We start from the raw sequence: 22,858 nt of genomic DNA on the forward strand, positions 1-22,858 counted from the left end.
GCTTTCACCCATAATTAAATTTATTTTTATTTTTCTAAAATTTGAAATCTATTTTATGTTCGATTTCAATTATAGTAAATAAGCATATTCTTTAATTTATAATTATTTAGTGTATCACAAGAATACATACATACATACATATATATATATATATATATATATATCATTATTGGCATTATATATATAATAACAATTTAAGCATATTATACTAACCTTTGTGTTTTTGTTTTTTCTTCCTAGAGGTCATGCATCGAAAGGCATCTTTTGAGTACCATCTAGGATGAGAGTGGCACTTGGCGGAAACGCCATTATAACTATTCAAAGTTTTTAACTCATCCTAGAAGGTGAAACGTACACATTTGGAACCATCTTTCTTCTACTATATTATATAAACAACTATAGCTTAAGATCCAAATCCATTATCTTTTTCCATTCATCACTTCCTTATATTTATGTATCATGTCCAAGTAGAGAGAAACAAACACAATGGAAAGTAAGCTTTTTTGTTGGATTCTTCTATCCTTGCTCATTCTTTCATGCTTTGTGTCTCAAACTAATGAAAAGATGCAAGGGCAAACACTAGTCTATCTTTACAAGTCCAGGTTGAAGCAAAACTTTGGTGTGGACACAAGTCTTTTCAAGGTGATTAATCATGTCAATGAAGCTAATGTTCATCCTCAGGTGGGGTTGAAGGAGGAAGATAGGATTGAGAGATTGCCTGGACAACCCCTTGCGAATTTCTCTCAATATGGTGGCTATGTCACAGTGCATAAATCAGCTGGCCGTGCACTTTATTATTATTTTGTTGAAGCACATCATTCTAAGAATTCATTGCCTCTTCTTCTTTGGCTCAATGGAGGTACTTGATCTATTTCTATCCTCCAAGCTATATGACTAGCACAACTTGTGAAAACACATGTAGCATCCGTTTAGGATCCGTTTATTTTGCTGAAATTGAAAATTTTTTGCTGAAAGTAATATAAATAAAGATAAAAGTTAACTAAAATAATATAGTGAAACCCATAAATAGTACCAAAAAGTGCAGTGAGACTCATGAATAGTAGCAAAAATAAGCTGAATAGCAAAATAAACTAGCAAAAATAATCTTTGCCAAATAGACACGGTAGTCTTTTTTTTTTTTTTTTGGTGGTCTTTTTCTCTTATCATCTTATTTGTTTCCTTCTAAAGAGAGTTAAAGAGGGTGAGGGAGAGATAGTTGGTATAAGAATACATGAAATAGTAGTTACAATTTTACTTAAAGAACTTTAACAAATTGATGCAGCATAAAATTTCTTTTGAAAAATAAAGAAACCAAAACGACTTTTTCACATTCTCTCTTGCCTTATTGGATATTTGGTTCTCCGGCTGATCTCATGTCCTCTACCCACTCACAGCCATACTTTATATTTCTCTACCTGTGACCTCCATAGTTTTAACCATAAATCATCTCTTAAGAACATGACCTAGAATTCTAACTGTTGATATGGGATTCAATACTTCTGGGTGTGCAACTTTGGAAGAGTCACTTGGGCTAAAGGCCATGGACCTCTCTCTCCTTTCTTGTTTTACTTTTCAAACTATTGAAAAAATAATTGAATCCAAAATGTCAATGTAGTGGTTTTCAGACCTTATGTATGTGTGGTACATAAGGTTTTTGGTTCAAGTCTTCTGACCAACATTTTAAGGCTATGCTTATGTACATATCCTCTATCATTACCTAATAAGGCTAATATATATTCTCTATCATTACACTTATCCTAGAGATTAGTCCAATGCCCTTGGAACCCTAGGCACTCACATTAAAATATATATTTATATATATATTGAAAAATGAATTGATTGTATGATTTAATAAAATAATTTATTAAACTTTTACCTTAGCATAGTCAAGATGAGCAAGCATTTCGAGTTATATATTATTTTGATCCTTGGGTATTTCCAATGGAGATACCAATTGAGCTATAAACCTCTTGGGCACTACATTTTTTCTTTCAAAACCCTTGTAATTGGGATTATTACTTTATTAGTATTTGTATATTGAGATTATTAAAGGCACTTGCATACCATTCGATTAAAAATAGACATGTAAAATATTATATAACATAACTTTATTATTTTTGAGAACATATAACAATATATATATATATATATATATATATTAACATGGGAGAAATGGTTTCTACATTATGTCAACCTTTATTTATCCACAGGTCCAGGTTGTTCATCTTTAGCTGGAGCATTGCTAGAGCTTGGACCATTCCGTGTGCACAGTGATGGCAAAACACTCTATACAAACAAATTTTCATGGAATTATGGTATACTTATCTAATTATTATTATTTGCCAAGAATTCTAAATTTATTTGTTTTTCTTTGTCTAAAACTGAAGCTAAATTTGATCTTTTGGAATTTTTTTTTTTTCTATAGCTGCAAATGTTCTGTTCCTTGAGTCTCCAGCTGGTGTAGGATTTTCTTACTCCAATACGACATCAGATTATGATAAGAGTGGGGATAGCAGAACTGCAGCAGATAATTATGTGTTTTTGGTGAATTGGTTAGAGAGATTTCCAGAGTACAAAGATCGTGACTTTTATATTTCAGGAGAAAGCTATGCTGGACATTATGTTCCTCAACTTGCACATACCATTCTCTACCATAACAAGAAAGCTAACAAGACCATTATCAACCTCAAAGGAAGTATTGTACATCTCTCTCTCTCTCTCTCTCTCTCTCTCTCTCTCTATATATATAATATATATATATATATATCCTCATACTTTTCAAAAATGAAGACAACTCTCTCTCTCTCTCTCTCTCTCTCTCTCTCTCTCTCTCTCTCTCTCTCTCTCTCTCTATATATATATATTCCTCATACTTTTCAAAATGAAGACAACACACACATAATAATTGGAAGAGTTAAGGGAAATAATTGGACGGGACAATACAAAAGTGGTTATAAATCCTTTTCAAAAACAAATAATGATTGAAACTTAGAAGTTAAAGTGGAAATTACATTTTTCCATAAACTATTCATTCTTTACACTTATGAGAATGTATACTTACCCCCAGAACTATAAGAATGAACACTTGTTTAAAAAGTTACCCATGGAATGAGATGAAAAGTGTTTTATAGATAATAATTTAGAGGGATAAGTTTGCACTCTTATAGTTTAGGAAACTAAATGTTACACAAGTAATAATTTAGGAGGGCACTTATGCATTCTCATAATTTAGTGGGTAAATATAAAATAATATATAGTTTACGAAGGTAAAATGTAATTTTCCTAAACTTAAACCCAACGTTGTTTATTGCCCATTTGGATCCAACTTATTGGCGTCTACGTTTAGCACTTGCGTGTTTTTCTTTTTTTTTTTTTTTTTTTTTTTTTTTTCAAGCAGTAGCTTTTGACTATTCTCCCGTGAACAGTGCACTCGTGCACTGTTTACAAGTCCCACAAACTTCATTTTTCAACCACTTTTTCATTAAAAATGGGTCCCACTGCACTATTCACACATTTAAAAATTATTTTACTACAGTGTTTTCAATTTTCATCAAAAATAAGTTATATTCAAACGGAACCTTAGTTTTTTTTTCTTTTCCATGTAAGGAGAAGAAATAGGGTGGTCACGGTAGGACCAACGCCACTTTGTATGTGTCTTTATCTCTTATTTTCTTTAGTCTATATAAACTCAATAATAAGGATTGATCGCCGAAGAAGAAATAATAATAATATGGGGGAAAATAGGTCAATGGATAAAAGGTTAAAGTATAGCCACTATGAGATACGTATAGCTTGCCTAGTTCTTTACGGTTTCATTTTTGTCTAACATTTCGAAAAGAAAGACATTATAACAATAAATAAATAAAAAATTAGTGATCATATGAGTTATGGACTTACAAAACTCTCACAAGATTTACATGGTCTTATGATTTTCTAGTCCTCAAATTTTCATAAGTATAAAACTTAGTCCTTAAAAAATGGCTAAATTTAGTCCTTCGAAGTTAAAAATAAAAGGACTAACCAATAAAATAACAATTTACTTTAAAGACATGACTTAGACTATAACAATAACATTTTTTAGTGATCCTATGAGTTACGGACTTACAAAGCTTTCATGTGATTGGTGCTATTATCTTCTAATTTGCTAAAAATAATCCTCTTTAAATGGTTAAAAATAAAAGGACTAAATTTAGAGTATAAAACTGAATGAGGTTAAAATTGTTAAAGAAAGAAGATAAAATGAACTTAATGATTAAGGGAAGTGAGATAAACAATAAGATTGTGCCCTAGGCAAAGGTGGTTATATTTAAAATAAACTTATTCTTAACTAAAATTATATTATTAAGGATTTAAGTCAAAAATAAAAATATTCTATCTAATTTCTATTTTTATTTTTTTATGTTTCTTACTTTATATTCTATCAATTACAACTTACTACTTTTTTTTTTACTTATCTTAATTATAAAATAACTAAACTTCAAATGCATGACATACTAAAATTAGTGGAGCATAGATTAATGGAAAACAAAAAATGAGGAGGATTTCTATTATTAAACCACTCATGATAATTAAGAAAAATATACAAAGAAGCTTATTGATAATTATTTGTAATACATGTATTTGGATTAGATTTTTTTATTAGTTTATTAGATTATTTGTTTTTGGACACTTTTAAACTTGATTTTTTTTTCCAATTACGACTGTACTTTTGTCAAATTTTAGGAGAAAAAAAATAAGAAGGAAACATCTCAATAGTATCTCAATCTTGCTCCCATTAATTTCCTTTATAATTATTGTAAAGTTATGGTTTTTACATAATATTTATGTTGGCTTTATTCCTTGACGAAAAGTGTTGTAGTTTCATTTATTTATCTCCTTGTATTTTGTGGGATTTAATTGTAATGGATTTATTCTTAAGTGGTGAAGATTTGATCAAGACAGTTGAATGTCACAGGAGGAGTACATGCCAGAAGCTAAAGAGTCAGTGTATCTCACAAGTAATCTCGCTACTTGACCGACTCGCGAGATGACTCGCGATATGCGCTGATAACTAGGATTTTAAGTGTAACTTTCCTACCCTTCACCCACACTATATATACCATCATTATTTACAAAATTGTAAAGAAACTAATCAGATAGAAAATGTTAGGTTCTAAAGTTTAAGACTTTATGTATTTAGAACTCTAATGTGTATTGTTGGCAAACCATGATCAAAACAATGTGTTTAGAAGTGTTTAAAACTAGCTTAAAGTTATGTGTCAATGTAAAGTTGGAATCAAGTTAAAGCAAGCAGCATTGTGCCTTTTGGCTTGGCTCGATTGATCGAAGCTTAGGCTCGACCGATCGAAGCTCGGGCAGAATGCTTTTCTGCAAATTCGTTCAACTCAGCCCTATTTGTTTTAAAACGTTTTTAGGGTTTCTTATTTGTCCTAAGTATAAAAGATAAACCCTAACCACGTTTTAGTGTTGCTCATATTTGCGGTTTGTATAAATCTCTTGTGAGATCTAGAAGAGCTTTCCTTTACACAAACTTAGGGTTTTCAAGGAGGAGATATTTTCTACACCTTGATGATCAATTCAGTTGCTGCCATTGAAGCTTAAAGAAAACACAAGCGGGTGTGCTTGTAGTTGGTGGTGAATCCAAGAAAGAAGGAGTCCGTGGATTTAGAGCTTGCACGTGGTCGTATCAGTAAGTTCTACTGGTTGGTAGCAATAAGAAGTCGAGCGTGGGGGCTTGTAAGTCTTATTGTATGAACTTCGATTCTTTCAAGATAGTGGATTCAAGTTTACCTTGAGGATAGCTAGGTTAAATCCTCCCTAGGTTTTTACCGGTTTGGTTTCCTGGGTGATCATATCTTGTGTTATTTATTTTTCGCTGCTTTGCATGATTTGATCTTTTATATTGTGATAACCTAGACTTGTTTAATTGGACTAAGTAACAACTTGGCTAATTACCTAGGTTTAATCAATTATTTAAGGGGTCTAAAAACTGTCAAAAAACCCTAGAGAGCGGTTTCTACAACATTCACTATTTTAGAGAGAGCTACTTATCCTTAAGAGAGAAATCCTTATAGTCTCTCCTACTTCCCCTCTCCTATTGTCATACATTGGGAGGAGATTTGTATTCAAACACAATCCACACCCAAATTGAGTGTTGAGAGTGTTTTGGCGCTTGGAAAGTATTGGGTCTTTGCTAAATTAAGCCAGTGAGACTTGGCGGTGCAATCGGGTGGTATTGTGAGATCTGAGAAGCTAGTGAAGACAAGACTCTGTGAAGTTTGTTGATAGCTAGGGTCTGGAGGACTCAAGTGCATTGGATAGATTAGGCTTGAAGAGTCTTTTTGGTATCCTTATACTCCAACTTATTCACTAATAGATCATTTCGGCTTGGAGGGCCGCGAAGAGGTTTTTACACCGAGTTCTTCAGTTTTCCTATTCGATAACACATTGCCGTGTATCTTAGGTTTTTGAGTTTCTTTCCACTACTGCTCTTTACATATATATTTGCATTGCACTTATATGTTCATCCATGCAATTGTTGAGTGCTTTGATTATTTAATATTCTAATCACGTATATTCCGCATCAAGTGTGTTTAGATTAAAATTAATCAAGCCATAATTAAAATTGAGGATCTTAATTAACTCTAGTCATTAGATTATTGAGCTTTCGATTATGTTTCATGGTAGATGGCGTTATTATAATACATGCTTTCTCATTGATTTCTTATTTATAATGCAGATTGGAAATGCGGTGATCAATGATGAAACAGACGAACAAGGAATGGTTGATTACTTTGGAAGCCATGCTATCATTTCGGACCAAGATGTGTATCAAATACACAAATACTGTGATTTTTCACCCAATGCCACCACTCAATCTCGTGAGTGCGAAGCATCCTATGGAGCTCTCGAAGATAATATTATCGACATCAATGTCTATAACATTTATGCTCCCATGTGCTTCTCTTCCGATGTCACAACTCGACCAAAGAAAGCATCTGTAAGTTGACGCATTTTTCTATATTTGTGTTGCTTGAGCCTAAATTAGAAGGTCAAATCATTATTAGGGGATGCAAATTTACCCCATTTAGAAGGTTAAAAAAATTGAAGTGAATTGTTTTGTTTTGTTATGTTGATGTGCAGATACTAGAATTTGATCCATGTAGTACTAACTATATGTATGTTTATCTGAATCGACCTGAAGTTCAAGAAGCCCTTCATGCTAATGTTACTAAACTCACACATGACTGGGAACTATGTGGTGATACCATACAAGTATGGAGAGATAGCCCGTCAACCATTATTCCCCTTTTGAAGGAATTTATGAGCAGTGGAATTCGAGTGTGGATTTTTAGGTAAAGATATGATGTGGTATTGTTACTGGCATAAAGAATTGAAATATATTTCAACCTTTATTTATTTTTTCTTTTATAGAATTATCATTATCATCTTGATAAAAAAAAAAAATTTTAAAAATTATCATCACCATCATCAAGTTACATTTGATGAAATTCATTGTTAATGATACATCACTTAGTGCTTGTTGGCATCCTCTTTCGAAACCAAACTTTTTTCATAGGGTAGATTTTTAAAGTCTCATTTTTTTTTTTTTTTCTCCGTATAGGCTTTTCAAACAGCTCATTTTCAAAAAATTTAAAAAATAAGTTGTACCAAATAGAACTTTAATAAGTGTAATTATATTAATATTTTGATAATACCACTAATTGCATTACGCATTTTCCTTTTCTTAATATTCATATCAAATTTTATGTTAATAAAATGTTATTTACTATTTGATTCATAATTTCATGTTTTATATAAAATTTTAAAATACACAAAAAACTTGAAATGTAAATATTTTATAAATGTCATTAGTTAGTACTCTCTAATTATCTTGATATTTTGTAAACATGTAGTTTGACAAGTGATATATTATTAATAACAGCTATGCAAGGTATTAATTGAACCTAATTGGTTCAAACAAAGGTTGTTGATCATACTTGAAATCATTATCCCTATGAATATATATATATATATATATATATATATATGTAAGGACTCAATTTGTAACGACCCCAAATTGGTGTATTGGGTTCGAACGTTAAAGGCCCAAACAATAAATTTGTAGAGAGTGGGCTAAAAGGCTAGGCCTTGATCATCGGACAATAGTTAGTCATGATGTTCATGATGATCGCACAGGGGTAAACTGAGCGTATCTAAGAAGACGTTCTCCTCGGCACGGCTTGAGTAGCTTTGGTTCATGGCCCTCGTCCGAGGAGTTTAATATTCTTATTACCCCATTTGTGCTAGGTTCCCCCCCCCCCCTAGAGACGATACGTCATTTTCCTTTTATACTAGCTTTTCCCCGTGTAGGTTCAGCTTTATAGGGCGGATACTTGTCTTATCAGCCCATACCTAAAGTGGTTGGGGTGGTTGTAAAAGCTAAAGAGCATGGCTCTGTTAGGCGCAGAGTAATTAATTGCAGTAATGGCAGCCTTTCCCTTGTTCTTTGTCGCCACACTGTTCAAGGGTCCTTTCCCCATTAAGGCGGCTAGGACGTTTGTTGGCGCATTTAATGCGAAGGTGACAGTTTTCCTTGAACTTCTCCTACAATGTACTCGCTCTTTCTTTTGGGAGCGCTCTGGGGGCCGCCTTTAATGGTGTGTCGTTCCTTCCTTCTAGGTTTTGGGACGCAGAAGACAGGATTTTCCTCAACTATATCTCTAAGCCATTTGGACTTTCGTTGCATGTCCTCGGCAACACCTCTCCTCGGCGTGGGCCTTGGGCCCTAATGGAAAATGGGCTGGGATCACAAATTCTTTGGCCCCACAATAGCCCCTCAAAATCCTGCTTTCCGGCTCCTCGGACGGAGAGGAGAGTTTTGGTGACGTCGGGCCTATGTCATGGCTTGCCAAGTCTTGTCCTTCATCAATGCCGAAGCCTCTTCATTTGCCTGGGACACGCTCTTGGTTGTGAGACATTCTTTTAGTTTGCCCACGCCGCGTTCCTGTCGTTTCGGTACAAGAGGCGTGCCTTTAATAAGGTCTCTTTACGAGGCGACGCAAATTCAACAGCTGAAGACTGCTTTGGGAATTGAGCGGGATGTATCTCGTTTATAGTTTTCCTTGGAGATTTGCACAGATTAAATGCCACCAGGCCTACCCCCATATAAGAAACACAGTGGGAGGTCATTTTCTTTATTTGCAGACCCTTTAAGCTTTTCAAATTCCTAACCCTCCAATTGTGCCCAAAGTCCCCACTACCAGTGTGACTAAGCCTTAGGGGGTGATATGGTCAAGGCCAGAATGAGGGTGAGGGGGCCACACCCTCTTCAAAAGCCTTGGGTATCTTCGAGATCCAAAATGGCCTGGTCAGGACGAGAGAGACAAAGACTCAAGACATTTCTTCCCCTTGATAAGGCGAGAAAGGAGCTTCTTCTTCCTTCAGCCAAAATCCGAAGCAGGTGGAGGTCGCATCAGATTTTTGTGCGACAGCACTGAGATTTCTCATCATCGGTACTATCCGTTCTCGCTCGACTGCTGCTAATATGATACTTGCTCAATTGCAGTCAGAGCTGGTACGAGGATTTGGCATCCCCGCTTCTTCCTCTCTTCCATCACTGGTGCCACCTAGGTGCCTCCGCTTCTTCTTCTCTTCCATTACTGGTGCCACCCAGGTGCCTCTGCTTCTTCTTCTCTTCCATCACTGGTGCCATCCAAACGTGCTTAATCGCTGCTAAAGCAAAATTGAAGAATTTATCGTTCTCATGTATCCCTTTTTTTATATATATATTTTTCTTTTTGCTTCTGTAGTTAACTTCTAATGTAGGATTGTTTAAGCCCCTTATTATACGCTGTACTACTTCTTTGTCTAATAAAAGATGACTTTATCCCATTTCGCGTGTTTTTTCTTTTTTGCAATAATTATTTTGTGAATGAATGCTCTGGTGTCCCTTTCTTTCGAGCAGTACTTAGGACTGAAACCCTTATTAACAAAGAGTTATCATTTTGAACTTATTAAAATTTACGGGCACAATAATGTCGACTTGAAGTAGGTTAACCATATGAGACTAACCAGGATAATAGCTGAATGTTCTGTATTGCATATAGGGTGATCACCCGAGGATGGGTAACCTAAAATGAACTGTCCAAGAGGGTTGCCGGGCACTAGGGTGCTTTGCCACGTTTCAGACGATATTCATAGCCTTAACTTGTTTTGGGCATCCGGTCCGAGGACCGAGGTATGACTGCACCAGGTCTAAACACTCGGTTGTGCTAGTTTCCTTAGAGCTGGGGGTCCAAGGACCGCACGGGATCTCTATTCTATCTAGGACTTAAGCCTTTCTTGATGTAGTTAGTTTCCCGTAGGTTTAGATCCGAGGACCATACAAGACCTTTGTTCTGTTCAAAACTTATATGTTCTTAAAGTAGTTGGTTTCCCCATAGGTTTGAGTCTGAGGACCATGCAAGACCTTGGTTTTGTCCAAAACTTATGTTTTCTTAAAGTAGTTGGCTTCCCCATAGATTTAAATTCGAGGACCATGCAAGACCTTGGTTCTGTTCAAAACTTATGTTTTCTTAAAGTAGTTGGTTTCCCCATAGGTTTGAGTCCGAGGACCATGTAAGACCTTGGTTCTATCCAAAACTTATATTTTCTCAAAGTAGTTGGTTTCCCCATAGGTTTGAGTTCGAGGACCATCCAAGATCTTAGTTCTGTCCAAAACTTATATTTTCTTAAAGTAATTGGTTTCCCCATAAGTTTGAATCCGAAGACCATGCAAGACCTTGGTTCTGTCCAAAACTTATTTTTTCTTAAAGTAGTTGATTTTCTCATAAGTTTAAGTCCGAGGATCATGTAAGACCTTGGTTCTGTCCAAAACTTATGTTTTCTTAAAGTAGTTGGTTTCCCCATAGGTTTGAGTCCGAGAACCATGCAAGACCTTGATTCTGTCCAAAACTTATATTTTCTTAAAGTAGTTGGTTTCCCCATAGGTTTGAGTCCGAGAACCATGCAAGACCTTGATTCTGTCCAAAACTTAAAGTAGTTGGTTTCCCCATAGGTTTGAGTTCGAGGACTATGCAAGACCTTGGTTCTATCCAAAACTTATATTTTCTTAAAATAGTTGGTTTCCCCATAGGTTTGAGTCCGAGGACCATGCAAGACCTTGGTTCTGTCCAAAACTTATATTTTCTTAAACCGTGAGGGTTAGCCCCTCGGCATATGTATGTGGCATAAACTTTATGTTAGAAGCCCCTAGAACTGCCCGTGCCACTGGCTCTTCGAAGTGTAGCCCTGAGTGGAAGCTGTGTTAGGGCAACAACCGTATGCTGCTGGAAATGATGAAGGGGCTTTCACAGATCCTTATTGACAGGAGCTTGATCCTACCATGACTAACCGCCGCCTACGCCAACACACAAGCCTTCCTACAGACGACGCCAATTGTAAGGACTCAATTTGTAACGACCCCAAATTGGTGTATTGGGTTCGAACGTTAAAGGCCCAAACAATAAATTTGTAGAGAGTGGGCTAAAAGGCTAGGCCTTGGTCATCGGACAATAGTTAGTCATAGTGTTCATGATGATCGCACAGGGGTGAACTAAGCGTATCCAAGAAGACGTTCTCCACGGCACGGCTTGAGTAGCTCTAGTTCTTGGCCCTCGTCTGAGGAGTTTAATATTCTTATTACCCCATTTGTGCTAGGTTCCCCCCCCCCCCTAGAGACGATACATCATTTTCCTTTTATACTAGCTTTTCCCCTCCCTCGAACGTCCACGTGTAGGTTCAGTTTTATAGGGCGGATACTTGTCTTATCAGCCCATATCCAAAGTGGTTGGGGGTGGTTGTAAAAACTTAAGAGCATGACTCTGTCAAGCGCAGAGTAATTAATTGCAGTAATGGCAGCCTTTCCCTTGTTCTTTGTCGCCACACTATTCAGGGGTCCTTTCCCCATTAAGGCGGTCAGGACGTTTGTTGGCGCATTCAATGCGAAGGTGACAGTTTTCCTTGAACTGCTCCTACAATGTACTCGCTCTTTCTTCTGGGAGCGCTCTGGGGGCCGCCTTTGATGGTGTGCTATTCCTTCCTTCTAGGTTTTGGGACGCCGAGGACAAGATCATCCTCGGCTATATCTCTAAGCCATTTGAACTTTCGTTGCATGTCCTCAGTAACACCTCTCCTCGGCGTAGGCCTTGGGCCCTAATGGAAAGTGGGCTGGGATCACAAATTCTCTAGCCCCACAATATATATATATATATATAATCAAATTATAAAAATAAAAATAAAATAAAAAAATCTCAAATGAGTCTTTGTTGGATGAAATGTAGTGGTGACATTGATGGAAGGGTTCCTGTTACTTCAACCAAATACTCAATAAACAAAATGAAACTTCCTGTGAAGATTGCATGGCATCCTTGGTTCCTCAATAAAGAGGTATTACATAGCTCTTTTTATCTTGAATATTTCAATACGTGTTTTTGCTTCAAAAAGGCTAAAAATATTTTAATATCCTTGATTCAACAGTGAAGATAACTTCTTCTTCTTTTTCTTTTCTTTTTTTTGTCATCACAGGTTGGTGGCTATACACAAGTGTATGAGGGAGACCTAACATTTGCAACAGTAAGAGAGGCAGGACATCAAGTGCCGAGCTACCAGCCTGCAAGAGCACTTTCTTTGATCAAGCACTTCCTTGAAGGCAAACCACTTCATTAGTCTATATGCTCTAGCTAAGTCGGTTCCTTTGTAGTGCAAACTATGTTTCATTTGATTATCTGCGTTTACCTAATAAAAAGTTAATAGAAAGTTTATATTTAGAGCGAAGCACAACTTGTTTTTACTTTTCAATCATCTAATATGTTGTCCAATTTTTTTTTCCAACAATTATATCACAGTTAGGGTTCATAATGTGTTGGTAAATCCTAGTGTAGAACATATCAAAATTGAATTGTATAAATAAAATCGTTTTAATGTTGAGTCTGGGCTAGAAGCTACTCAAAGACAACAAAGTTTGGATTTACTCAAAAATGATAAGTTGAAGATCTTTTACTCATATATTTTATCTTATAAATAATTTTTGAGTGAAACTTGTTTCATTGTAAAATAAACATTCAAGGCTTCATAATGGACAAAAGCTAGACTCAATTTGGATTTAAAATGAATGCGATATAATCATTTGATGTTGGTACAATTTTGCCATCTGCGTTGAATTGACAAAAAGTTAATTCACTTGACTATAAATTGCATGAACAATAAATTGACTTGATGTAATACTTTGTTTAACCAATATTTTTCTCTATATAAACCAATTATTGTTACAAAGCAAGAGTGAGAGTCTCATATACAAGATTAAATCTAAAAGCCAAACTTTCTTGAACTTAAATGACTTCTAAATTCCTCTCCTTAGAGCATTCACATTAAAATTCTAAAAAAGTTTAGCTTTTAGCAACTCAAAAAATCACTTTATCTATTTTAACAACTCATTTTACAATACACTCAATATCAAAGAGTTCTAAATTCTTCTTCTTAGTGCTTCTCGTTAAGACAATCTTTTCATGGTTTATCTTTGAGAGTTCTCGCTACACTTCATTGTTGCTCATCCAACTATAAAAAACCAAAACCTATCTCAGTGAGTTTATTGGTACAGCTAGAAAATCTCTAGAGATTCGCATTGGAATTCTAATTCATTGCTCTTGGGTTACCACAGTAGGAAGGCAAACATGACGTTTGTTGAGATTACATAGAAAGTCAAGCTGCAAAGGTTTTCTAGGTAGGCTATTGTAATTGTTTCTTTTATAGTACGGATTTTTTAAAGGGTTGGATCTCCTGATTTCAGTGATTTGGCTTTTCTTTTGAAGGAGTTCTTCATTGATTTTCTAATACTTCATCACCAAAATTTATGTGTTGTTTTAACTGTTTTGATTATTATTCCTTTTAGATTTAGCAAGTTACAACTGTGCTTGAGATAACTGTTTATGCAATCTGTTTGGAATAAACCGAAACTTTTTCAACCACTATTCTTTCAACAAATCGATCCAACCTTTTCAATTCAAATAGCTCATACTTTTGAGATGGGCCTTGATTCAAAATAATGGATGCAGGTAGCTCTGGCCAATAAGAAAAATCCAATAGACATATTGCCGACATGAAAAGGCTTACTGGGCTATCCAGATGTCTTTTTCCTATAACGTTGATAAAATAAATAAATAAATAAAGGTCCTTTTCCTACTACAAAAACATGCCATATATAATTGTAGCCACTGCTTTTAATCAAGGCGATTTATTATTTTTTATACATTTTCTGCATGGTGCCAAAAGAAGCTATCAAATGATGGTTGTTTAGAATGGTATTCTCCTCTTCTAAAAAAAAAAAAAAAAAAAAAGAATGGTATATGCTTATCTGAAAGATTAAGCATTAGTATCAATTGTGCTATACACAAAATTTACTTTTGTTACTTTAATATAGCATTTGACAACATATCTTACATCAAATGTTCTATTTTAACACTACAGCATATTAAAAAAATATAGACCACTAATAAAAAAATTATTTAATTTCTCTAAACCTAAAATCTCTCTTTCTCTCCTTCTCTTGTATTAAAAAAAGAAAAAATTTAACACTACAGCATATTAAAAAAAATAGACCACTAATAAAAAAATTATTTAATTTCTCTAAACCTAAAATCTCTCTTTCTCTCCTTCTCTTGTATTAAAAAAAGAAAAAAATTTGTTTACAACATGCTACACTACCGTTCTATTAGTATAAAGGTACTGTTGCATGTTGTAAACAAAAAGGGGATCTAAAAAATCTCAAGAAGTGGTTTTTGATGTTTGGTATGTCAAATGCTAAAAATTTTAGTATTTAGCACACCTGATGCTAAGCATGGCTTTGTTTACATACTGATAAAGTGATAAGTGATGTAGTAGCTTTTATAACTACAACCTCTCTCTCTCTCTCTCTCTCTCTCTCTCTCTCTCAATGGCCTTCTTACTGGATTTCTTTAAGTTTTTAGACCCAATTGTTGTTTATGTAGTGAATTAATAAGTTATTCCCATTGTGCCAATTTATCAAAGTTGGATGTGTGTGTGTATATATATATGAGTGAAGTCTCACTTTGAATAATAATGACAATAGTGAGTAATTATTATAAATATAGTTGGACCTAAACTCATATACTTACGTTTAAGTGAATTAAATCAAATAAGACATATTGCATATGATCTCACCAATTGCACAAATAAATCACAAATAGGCAGCAACATGGTGACAAATCCATAGAAAAAAACACTCTTAGGGTAACCTTCCTCAATAAGACAAATCAATTATGATAAGAGAAGTATTATGATCCAAGGAAAAACATTTACTTATTTTATCTGATGCATGAACAACTAATTAACAGTAAAAAAAAATAAAAAAATAAAAAAAAACCTTTTACTACCTCAAAACTTTTGTACTCTTCAATTATACAAACTCGTTACTTCTATGATGAAAGACCACTCCATCTTATCATATGTTTTCTTCATGTCAATCTATAATGTCACATACCCTTGCATTCCTTTTTTTTTTTTTTTTTCTTCATTGAATAGGTTATTTCTTGAGAAATTATGACGCTATCTCAGATCACTCTACCTAGTATAAGTGCACTAGTATCAAGTGTGTCAAATGCTAAATTTTTAGCATTTGGCACACCAAACATCCAAAAATCAAAACTCATCACATGTTCCATATGCCAAAAGTTTTAGCACATACCTAGTAGAAGTGTACTGTAGCTATGTGCTAATTTTTAAAAAATAATTTCTCTCTTCTCTTTTTTTTTTTTTTTTTTTTTGGCTGAATAAGGCAATATATTAACACAAGAAAAGGGAAAGCAAAAACAAACAGAAGCAAGAGAAGAGGAGAGACTTAGCCTACACCACCTTCCATAAACCCATAAACTATAGAGAAAGGGGGGACCCAAGACGGTTACAAAAGTAAGCCCATTGGGCTAGGGAATGAGCTACAACATTAGAGTCTCTAAAAACAAAAGAAGCATTCCAACATACAAAAGAGTTTAGAAACACACAGATATCTTCTATAATAGTATTGATGGACTAGTAAGGAGTTGTAGACGGGTTTATGATAGCTTTTATCACAGATTGGGCATCTCCTTCTATCACAACTCTAGCAAAACCTTCTTTATGAGCCAAACTAGCTGCTAAGAGAGTTGCTTTAGATTCCACCCATAAAGGCTCACCTGGGCATTCTTCCTGAGACTGTGCTGCTACTATGGATCTGTTGCTATCTCTGCAAACCACTGCCAGCACCACCTTATTAGGCTTCACTGCTGCATCAAAGTTACATTTGATCCATCAAAGTTACATTTGATCCATCCAAGAGGAGGAAGCTTTCATAAGGGAGAGTTCTCTTTTTCTTCAAGAATCGATTGCCAAGCTTGCTTGTGTTGAATAAAAACCTTATTTATTTGGATGGAGAGCTTGATTGAGTCTACTGGTTGGTTTCCTCACACTGTTTGGTTTTTGTTCTTCCAAATTTGGTCACAGAGGACTGCTGCAAAAAGAGTAAACTCCATTGCTTCCTTGCCTTGGATCTTTAATAATTCTCTTGGATTTATTATAATCTTTATCCACTGATCAATACTCATATCTTTGATTACAACCATGTTTAAGGGCCAAACTAAATTGGCCCAGGCCTGAACTATGATGGGATAGCGCATAAAGACGTGTTCAACAGTTTCAACCTCTTCCCCTCAAACTGGACACCTCATGTCAGGAATTGGAAATTTTTTACTAAGAGTCTCCCGGATCGAAAGAGATTTGCAAACTATTCTCCAGAGAAGGAGCTTAAGCCTCTCATGTGTTTTATTCTTCCACAACATCTTCCAATCTGCTTCATGCATTGGCCCCAGTGAGGTGTTGCTTTGTTGCATTTTTAACATATATGCTGATTTTACAGTAAACTCACCTAATGGACTCTGTCCCTAGCATAAGGTGTCACACTTTGGGGAGACAGGAATATGGATATTGAGGATCCTTATAACTGATTGAGTCTCAAATAAATTCAAAATTTTATCCCTATCCCATTGTCTTGAGTCATGATGGATCTAGCAAGTTGCTTGGAGCCACCCCAGCCTTGAGTGTTGGTCTAAAATCTGGTTCTTTAGGAACCCAAGGGTCATCCCATATGTTAATACTTCTTCCATCTCCCACTTTATAGCACATGCCTTTCATAATGAGCTTGTTACAACTAAATAAGCTCTTGCAAATCCAAGACGCTTGTTTAGGTGGCCTTGTATTGGTAAAACTTCCACCTCTTAGATATTTTCTTCTAAATATTTTTACCCATTGCTTATCCTCATTGTTTTGAACCTCCCAAGCTAGTTTGGCTAGAAGAGCCTGGTTGAAATCCTCATTTTTCTGAGGCCTAGACCTCCTATGAACTTGGGTTTGCAAATAGAATCCCAGTTCATCAAGATGCAGCAACTGGAACCATTTTCCTTTGAACCCCACCAAAATTTCCTATTTAAAGCATCAAGCTTCTTTGCTGTTTCTTTTGGGATTCTAAGAGAGGACATAACATATGATGGCATGGCTGAGGTAATTGTGTGAATTAGGGAGGTTCTAGCAGCCTGTGAAAGTGTCTTAACTTTCCAGCCTTGGTACTTCTTCTCAACTCTTTCTACCACCTCTTAAAATGTACCTTTCTTTGACTTTCCCATCAACATTGGCAACCCCAAATATTTTCCTTTTGACCCTTTGATTTTCAAACCCATGCTCCCAGCTAGCAAATGTTTAGAATGCCAACTAGTTAGGTTTTTCTAAAAAACATGTTAGATTTGTGGGTATTTATCTTTTGCCCTGACTAGGAAGAATAAGTGGATAAACATTCTTTGATGGACCTTATATTCTCTTCATCAACCGTCCCAAAAAATGAACAAACCGTCTACAAATTGGAGATGAGATATTGGCTGATAGCCCTTAGCAAGCTTGATACCTTTTAACTTATTATCCTCTTCAGCTTTTTGCAAGAGTTTGGATAGCACTTCTGCTGCTACAATAAATAGGAATGGGAAAAGAGGGTCCCCTTGTCTTAGACCCCTTTGTGGTTGGAAGAAACTGAATGGGGAGCCATTTATGAGTATAGAAAAGAGGTAATTGAAATACATTCTAAAATCCAATTTATCCATCTCTCATCGAATCCAAAATTTCTTAAGACAATAAGAATAAAAGGCCATTCCAGTCTATCATGTACCTTTTCCATATCAAGATTAATTGCCATCCACTTTTCCTTACCTTTTTTCTTTCTCATAGCATGAATGATTTCATGGGCCATTATGCTATTATCTTGTATTTTTATACCTTGAATGAAGGCAGCTAGCCAGGGAGATATCATCTTGTGGGGGAGCGGTCTCAACCTGTTTGCTAATAATTTTGAGATTATCTTATATAACACGTTACAAAGTGAAATCGGCCTGAATTGGTTAACCATGGCAGCCCTCTCATGCTTGGTAATTAGGGTGATAAAAGTATGATTTATTTCTCTCAACATACGATCACCTCAGAAGAAGCTTAAAACTGCATCCACAACATCACCACCTATCAAGTGCCAGTAGTGTTTGAAGAAAAGGGGGGACATTCCATCAGGCCCAGGTGCTTTATGAGAATCCATTGAAAATACTGTTGTTTTGATCTCTTCCATCGAAGGCATGGCTAGCAACATTTCATTATCTTCTGGAGTGATGCACCTTGGAATTAAATTATTTAGATCATAAGGAATATCTGGGGTTGAAGAAGAGAACAAGTTATTAAAGAAGGTTTGAAAGCATTGACCAATCTCCTCCTAACCTGAAATCCACTCTCCATTTTCTTTCTTCATAAAATCAATGGAATTTCTTCTTTGCCTTATCACTGTACTTAGAAGAATCTTGTGTTGAGGTCAAAGCTTGTAAGTGATTTGACTCTAGATTTTTGATGCCATAATATTTCCTCCCTCTTCAACAGTTCTTGGATTTCCATACACAAATTTGCTTCCTGTCCAAGTTTTGTGGATTTGGGTCTAAGCTTTGAATTTGGTCTAAATTCTTCCATGCCTCCTTGATTTTAGATTGTACATTGCCAAAGCAAGATCTATTCCATTGTTTTAGCTCTAGTTTTGCTTGTTCGATATTCTTGCATAATCTAAACATTGGGAAACCTGGGCAATTGATCCTCCAAGCATTCTCCACCACAAGATTACTTGCTTCATCCCTTGTCCATATTTCTTCAAATTTGAAAGGTTTTGGTCTAGTAACCTCTTCTCCTTCAATGAAAAGAACAATTGGGATGTGGTTAGAGGAATCTGAAGGAAAGTGCTTCAGCAATGCTCTTGGGAAAATTTCAGTCCACCTAGTATTAACTAGAGCTCTGTCAAGTCTTTCTTTTATGTTGGCAAGGCCTGAACGTTTGTTGGACCAGGTGTAAGGTGCCCCCACAAATTTTACATCAATTAATCCCGCACAATCTACCAATCCTTTTAATCCCCCCGTAGAAGATGAAGATATTGGTTTCCCACCTTTCTTATCACTTGGCCCCAACAAGATGTTAAAGTCTTCCATACACATCCATGCCCCAGCAAATGACTCACCAACCATTTGAAGATCTTCCAAAAAGGCTTGTTTCCCTAACCTTGCACTTGGCCCATAAATCATTGACAATAGCCATGGTTCATTTATTGGGTTCGAGAATACAAGGCCATTTATCATAGGCGAAAAGCACATTTTAGTCCCTATATTTTCAGGCGATTCCTATTTTAGTCCCTACATTTTATTTTTACCTCTTTTATTCCCTATCCTGAAAAACGCTTCCCATTTTAGTCCCTGCCGTTACATTAGAAACAGATATTGCTGACGTGGCAAACGGTAAAGTTAAATAATAATAAACTAATGTCCACATGGCCTAAATTAATAATAAAAAAAATTTTTAATGCCACGTCAGTATCTAAATTAAAAAAATTAACTTATTAATTTTAACTAAATAAAAAAATTAAAAACAGAATTAAAAACTAAAAATCTTATGAATTGAGATCTAAGTGTGCCTTAACAAGAACAACAAGAACACAAACCTAGATCCAAGAACACAAACCCAGAAATTATTATAAAAAAAATAAAAAATAAAACCTAATCAAAGCCAGAAATTCCGATCTCAAAGCCAACGTCAGTATCTAAATTAAAAAAATTAACTTATTAATTTTAACTAAATAAAAAAATTAAAAACAGAATTAAAAACTAAAAATCTTATGAATTGAGATCTAAGTGTGCCTTAACAAGAACAACAAGAACACAAACCTAGATCCAAGAACACAAACCCAGAAATTATTATAAAAAAAATAAAAAATAAAACCTAATCAAAGCCAGAAATTCCGATCTCAAAGCCAACCCACAACCACCAAAATAAAACCCACAACAACCAGGCCAAGAAAATCAACCCACAGCCACAAAAGAAAAACTCAGGCAAGATCGGCAAAAGAAAGAAAAAACTCAGGCGAGATTGGTGAGGAGTGGAGGAAGAAAGAAAAAAATGAAAGGGAGAAGAGAGATCGGCGCTGGGCAGGCGAGATCGGCAAGGTGGGTAGGCGAGATCGGCGAGGTATGGGGTCGGAGGCTATGGAGTCGAGTGCCCACCTCGCTGATCTCGCCTACCCACCTCGCCGATCTCGCCTCCCCAGCGCCGATCTCAACATCCCTTCCTTGAAGCACTGTACGGACCCTCTTCTCCAGTCCTTCACTTAAACCCCTCCAACTTCAAGTCCAAGGTTTTTCCTTTTTCTTTTTTTAAATTTTAAATACTATTTTTCTTTGTAAAATTTCTTCACATTTCACGAACATGTGAAATCGGCATCGTTTCTGCTGAAAGATCGCTTTTCGAAAATCTTAGCTCGGGAAAAAAAAAATGTTGGAATATGTCAAAGTAATTCTTAATTCGTATTTGCTTGTCATAATTTTTGATCTGATTTTATAGTGTCATAGTGCAGCTATTATTATTGTTGTTGTTGTTGTTTCATTGTTGTTCCACTTTTTTCTTTTTCTTTTTTCTTTTTTTTGTCTAAAAGAATTACTTTTTGGGTGATGAGATTTTGGTTTACTATAGCTGGGTTTGGAAATAGTAATTAATGGGTTTGTGACTGTGGGTTGATTTTCTTGGCTTGGGTTGTTATGGGTTTTATTTTGGTGGTTGTGGGTTGGCTTTGAGATTGGAATTTCTAGCTTTGATTAGTTTTTTTTTTTTTTTTTTTTAATAATTTCTGGGTTTGTGTTCTTGGATCTGGGTTTTGTTGTTCTTGTTAAGGCACACTTAGATCTCAATTCATAAGATTTTTAGTTTTTAATTCTGTTTTTAATTTTTTTTATTTAGTTAAAATTAATAAATTAATTTTTTTAATTTAGATGCTGACGTGACATTAAAAAATATTTTTTATTATTAATTTAGGCCATGTGGACATTAGTTTATTATTATTTAACTTTGTCGTTTGCCATGTCAGCAATATCCGTTTCTGATGTAACGGCAGGAACTAAAATGGGAAGCGTTTTTCAGGATAGGGACTAAAAGCGATAAAAATAAAATGTATGGACTAAAATGGAAATCGCCTGAAAATGTAGGGACTAAAATGTGTTTTTCACCTTTATCATATTATTGTTTCACATAACAATTTCCACATCTACACCATTTTTCCATCCTAAAATGATGCCTCCTTTTAGACCTCTTGGTTCAACACATTCTAACTTGTAGAAACTCAATGAAAAAAGGATAGATTTGACTCTATTTGAACTAACTTTAACTTCAAACAAAAATAGCAAGTCAGGACATACCTTATTTACAATGGCTTTAAGAGATCTTTTCGACTCAGCTCGAGCTAGGCCCTAACAATTCCATGCAAGGAGAATCATAGCTTGCCGGAGTGGATTCACGGAGTTGATTCACAGACAAAGAAGACGGCAGAGAATCGATAAGATTTTTGAAATGGGTAATGATTATATTGATACCCACAAGGGTCAGGGACAGCCCACTAATAGGGCTGTCCATGGGTCGGGCGGGTCGGGTTTTTGCCCAACCTGCAACCGACCCGTACAAGATAGGGTGGTCGTTTTTCAACCCGCAACCGACCCATAGCAGTAACGGGTTCGTCGGTTCGGATTGCCGGCAGGTGGTGGTCGGTTTCGGGTGAACCCGATTATTACTGAAATCCTTCGAAACGCGGCGAGCCATCCAAGATCCAATGAGATCCAGTTGGATTCGACGAGATTTCTGCCAAATCGTGATGAGAAATCACTGGTTCGGCCAGATCCGATGTTTATTGTGCCAGAAATTGACGGATTTAAGCGAAAAAGTCGCCGGAATCTGGAAAAAGTTGCCGCCGGAATCTGGGAAAAGTGGTCGGAATCTAGGAAAAATGGTCGGAATCTGGAAAACATGGCCGGATTTTAATGGACGTCGGGCGGGTCGGGTTTCACGGGTTTTAGATGAAGAGATCCGACACCCGACCACCGGCGTCGGTTTTTTGAAGTTGGGACCCGAGTCCGACCACCGGAGCTGTCGGATCGGGTGATTCCAGGTCGGGTCCGGTCGGGTGGGGCGGGTTGGGCGGGTGGGCGGTTTATTTGGACAACCCTACCCACTAACAAGGCAGATGATAGCTCACAAAGAAGCAAAGAAGACCCACAAAGGGTAGTGAATGGCTGACGGCGGAGCTAAAGCTCACGAAGCAGCCTAGGAAGACTAATGCGCACGATAGCAAACTAAGCTAATCGTGTGCCGAAGAGAAAAACCCTTACAAGATTGAGGGAGACCAGTTTTAGTTGCCTAGCTATATTTCTCTCTCCTCTAAGTCCTCTTT

The 22,858-nt window shown here is 35.9% G+C and overlaps 1 protein-coding gene across 3 annotated transcripts; it reads left to right on the forward strand.

Moving 5' to 3' along the window:
• Window positions 1–255: 255 nt before the first annotated feature.
• LOC115987486 (serine carboxypeptidase-like 40) lies at window positions 256–12,816 on the forward strand. 3 transcript variants are annotated; one of them, XM_031111048.1, is made up of 7 exons: window positions 257–859; window positions 2,211–2,315; window positions 2,426–2,700; window positions 6,740–7,000; window positions 7,252–7,355; window positions 12,324–12,429; window positions 12,568–12,816. In XM_031111048.1, the coding sequence occupies exons 1-7, from the start codon at window positions 487–489 to the stop codon at window positions 12,706–12,708; spliced, it is 1,365 nt and encodes a 454-aa protein (XP_030966908.1). In that variant the 5' UTR covers window positions 257–486; the 3' UTR covers window positions 12,709–12,816. The 3 variants fall into 3 exon arrangements, with proteins under 3 accessions (XP_030966909.1, XP_030966908.1, XP_030966907.1); XM_031111047.1 differs by having other exon boundaries at window positions 259–859; window positions 7,144–7,355; XM_031111049.1 differs by lacking the exon at window positions 12,324–12,429 and having other exon boundaries at window positions 256–859; window positions 7,144–7,355; window positions 12,568–12,704.
• Window positions 12,817–22,858: the final 10,042 nt, after the last annotated feature.

Source organism: Quercus lobata, chromosome 4 (assembly GCF_001633185.2).
Source record: "Quercus lobata isolate SW786 chromosome 4, ValleyOak3.0 Primary Assembly, whole genome shotgun sequence".
Taxonomy (NCBI): domain Eukaryota; kingdom Viridiplantae; phylum Streptophyta; class Magnoliopsida; order Fagales; family Fagaceae; genus Quercus; species Quercus lobata.

Coding starts and splice junctions, on each gene's coding strand:
- LOC115987486 (XM_031111047.1), top strand. CDS start 487: ATGGAAAGTAAGCTTTTTTGTTGGATTCTTCTATCCTTGCTCATTCTT. Junction 2,701..6,739: donor TCAACCTCAAAGGAAGTATT/GTACATCTCTCT, acceptor TTTATAATGCAG/ATTGGAAATGCGGTGATCAA. Junction 7,001..7,143: donor CTCGACCAAAGAAAGCATCT/GTAAGTTGACGC, acceptor GTTGATGTGCAG/ATACTAGAATTTGATCCATG.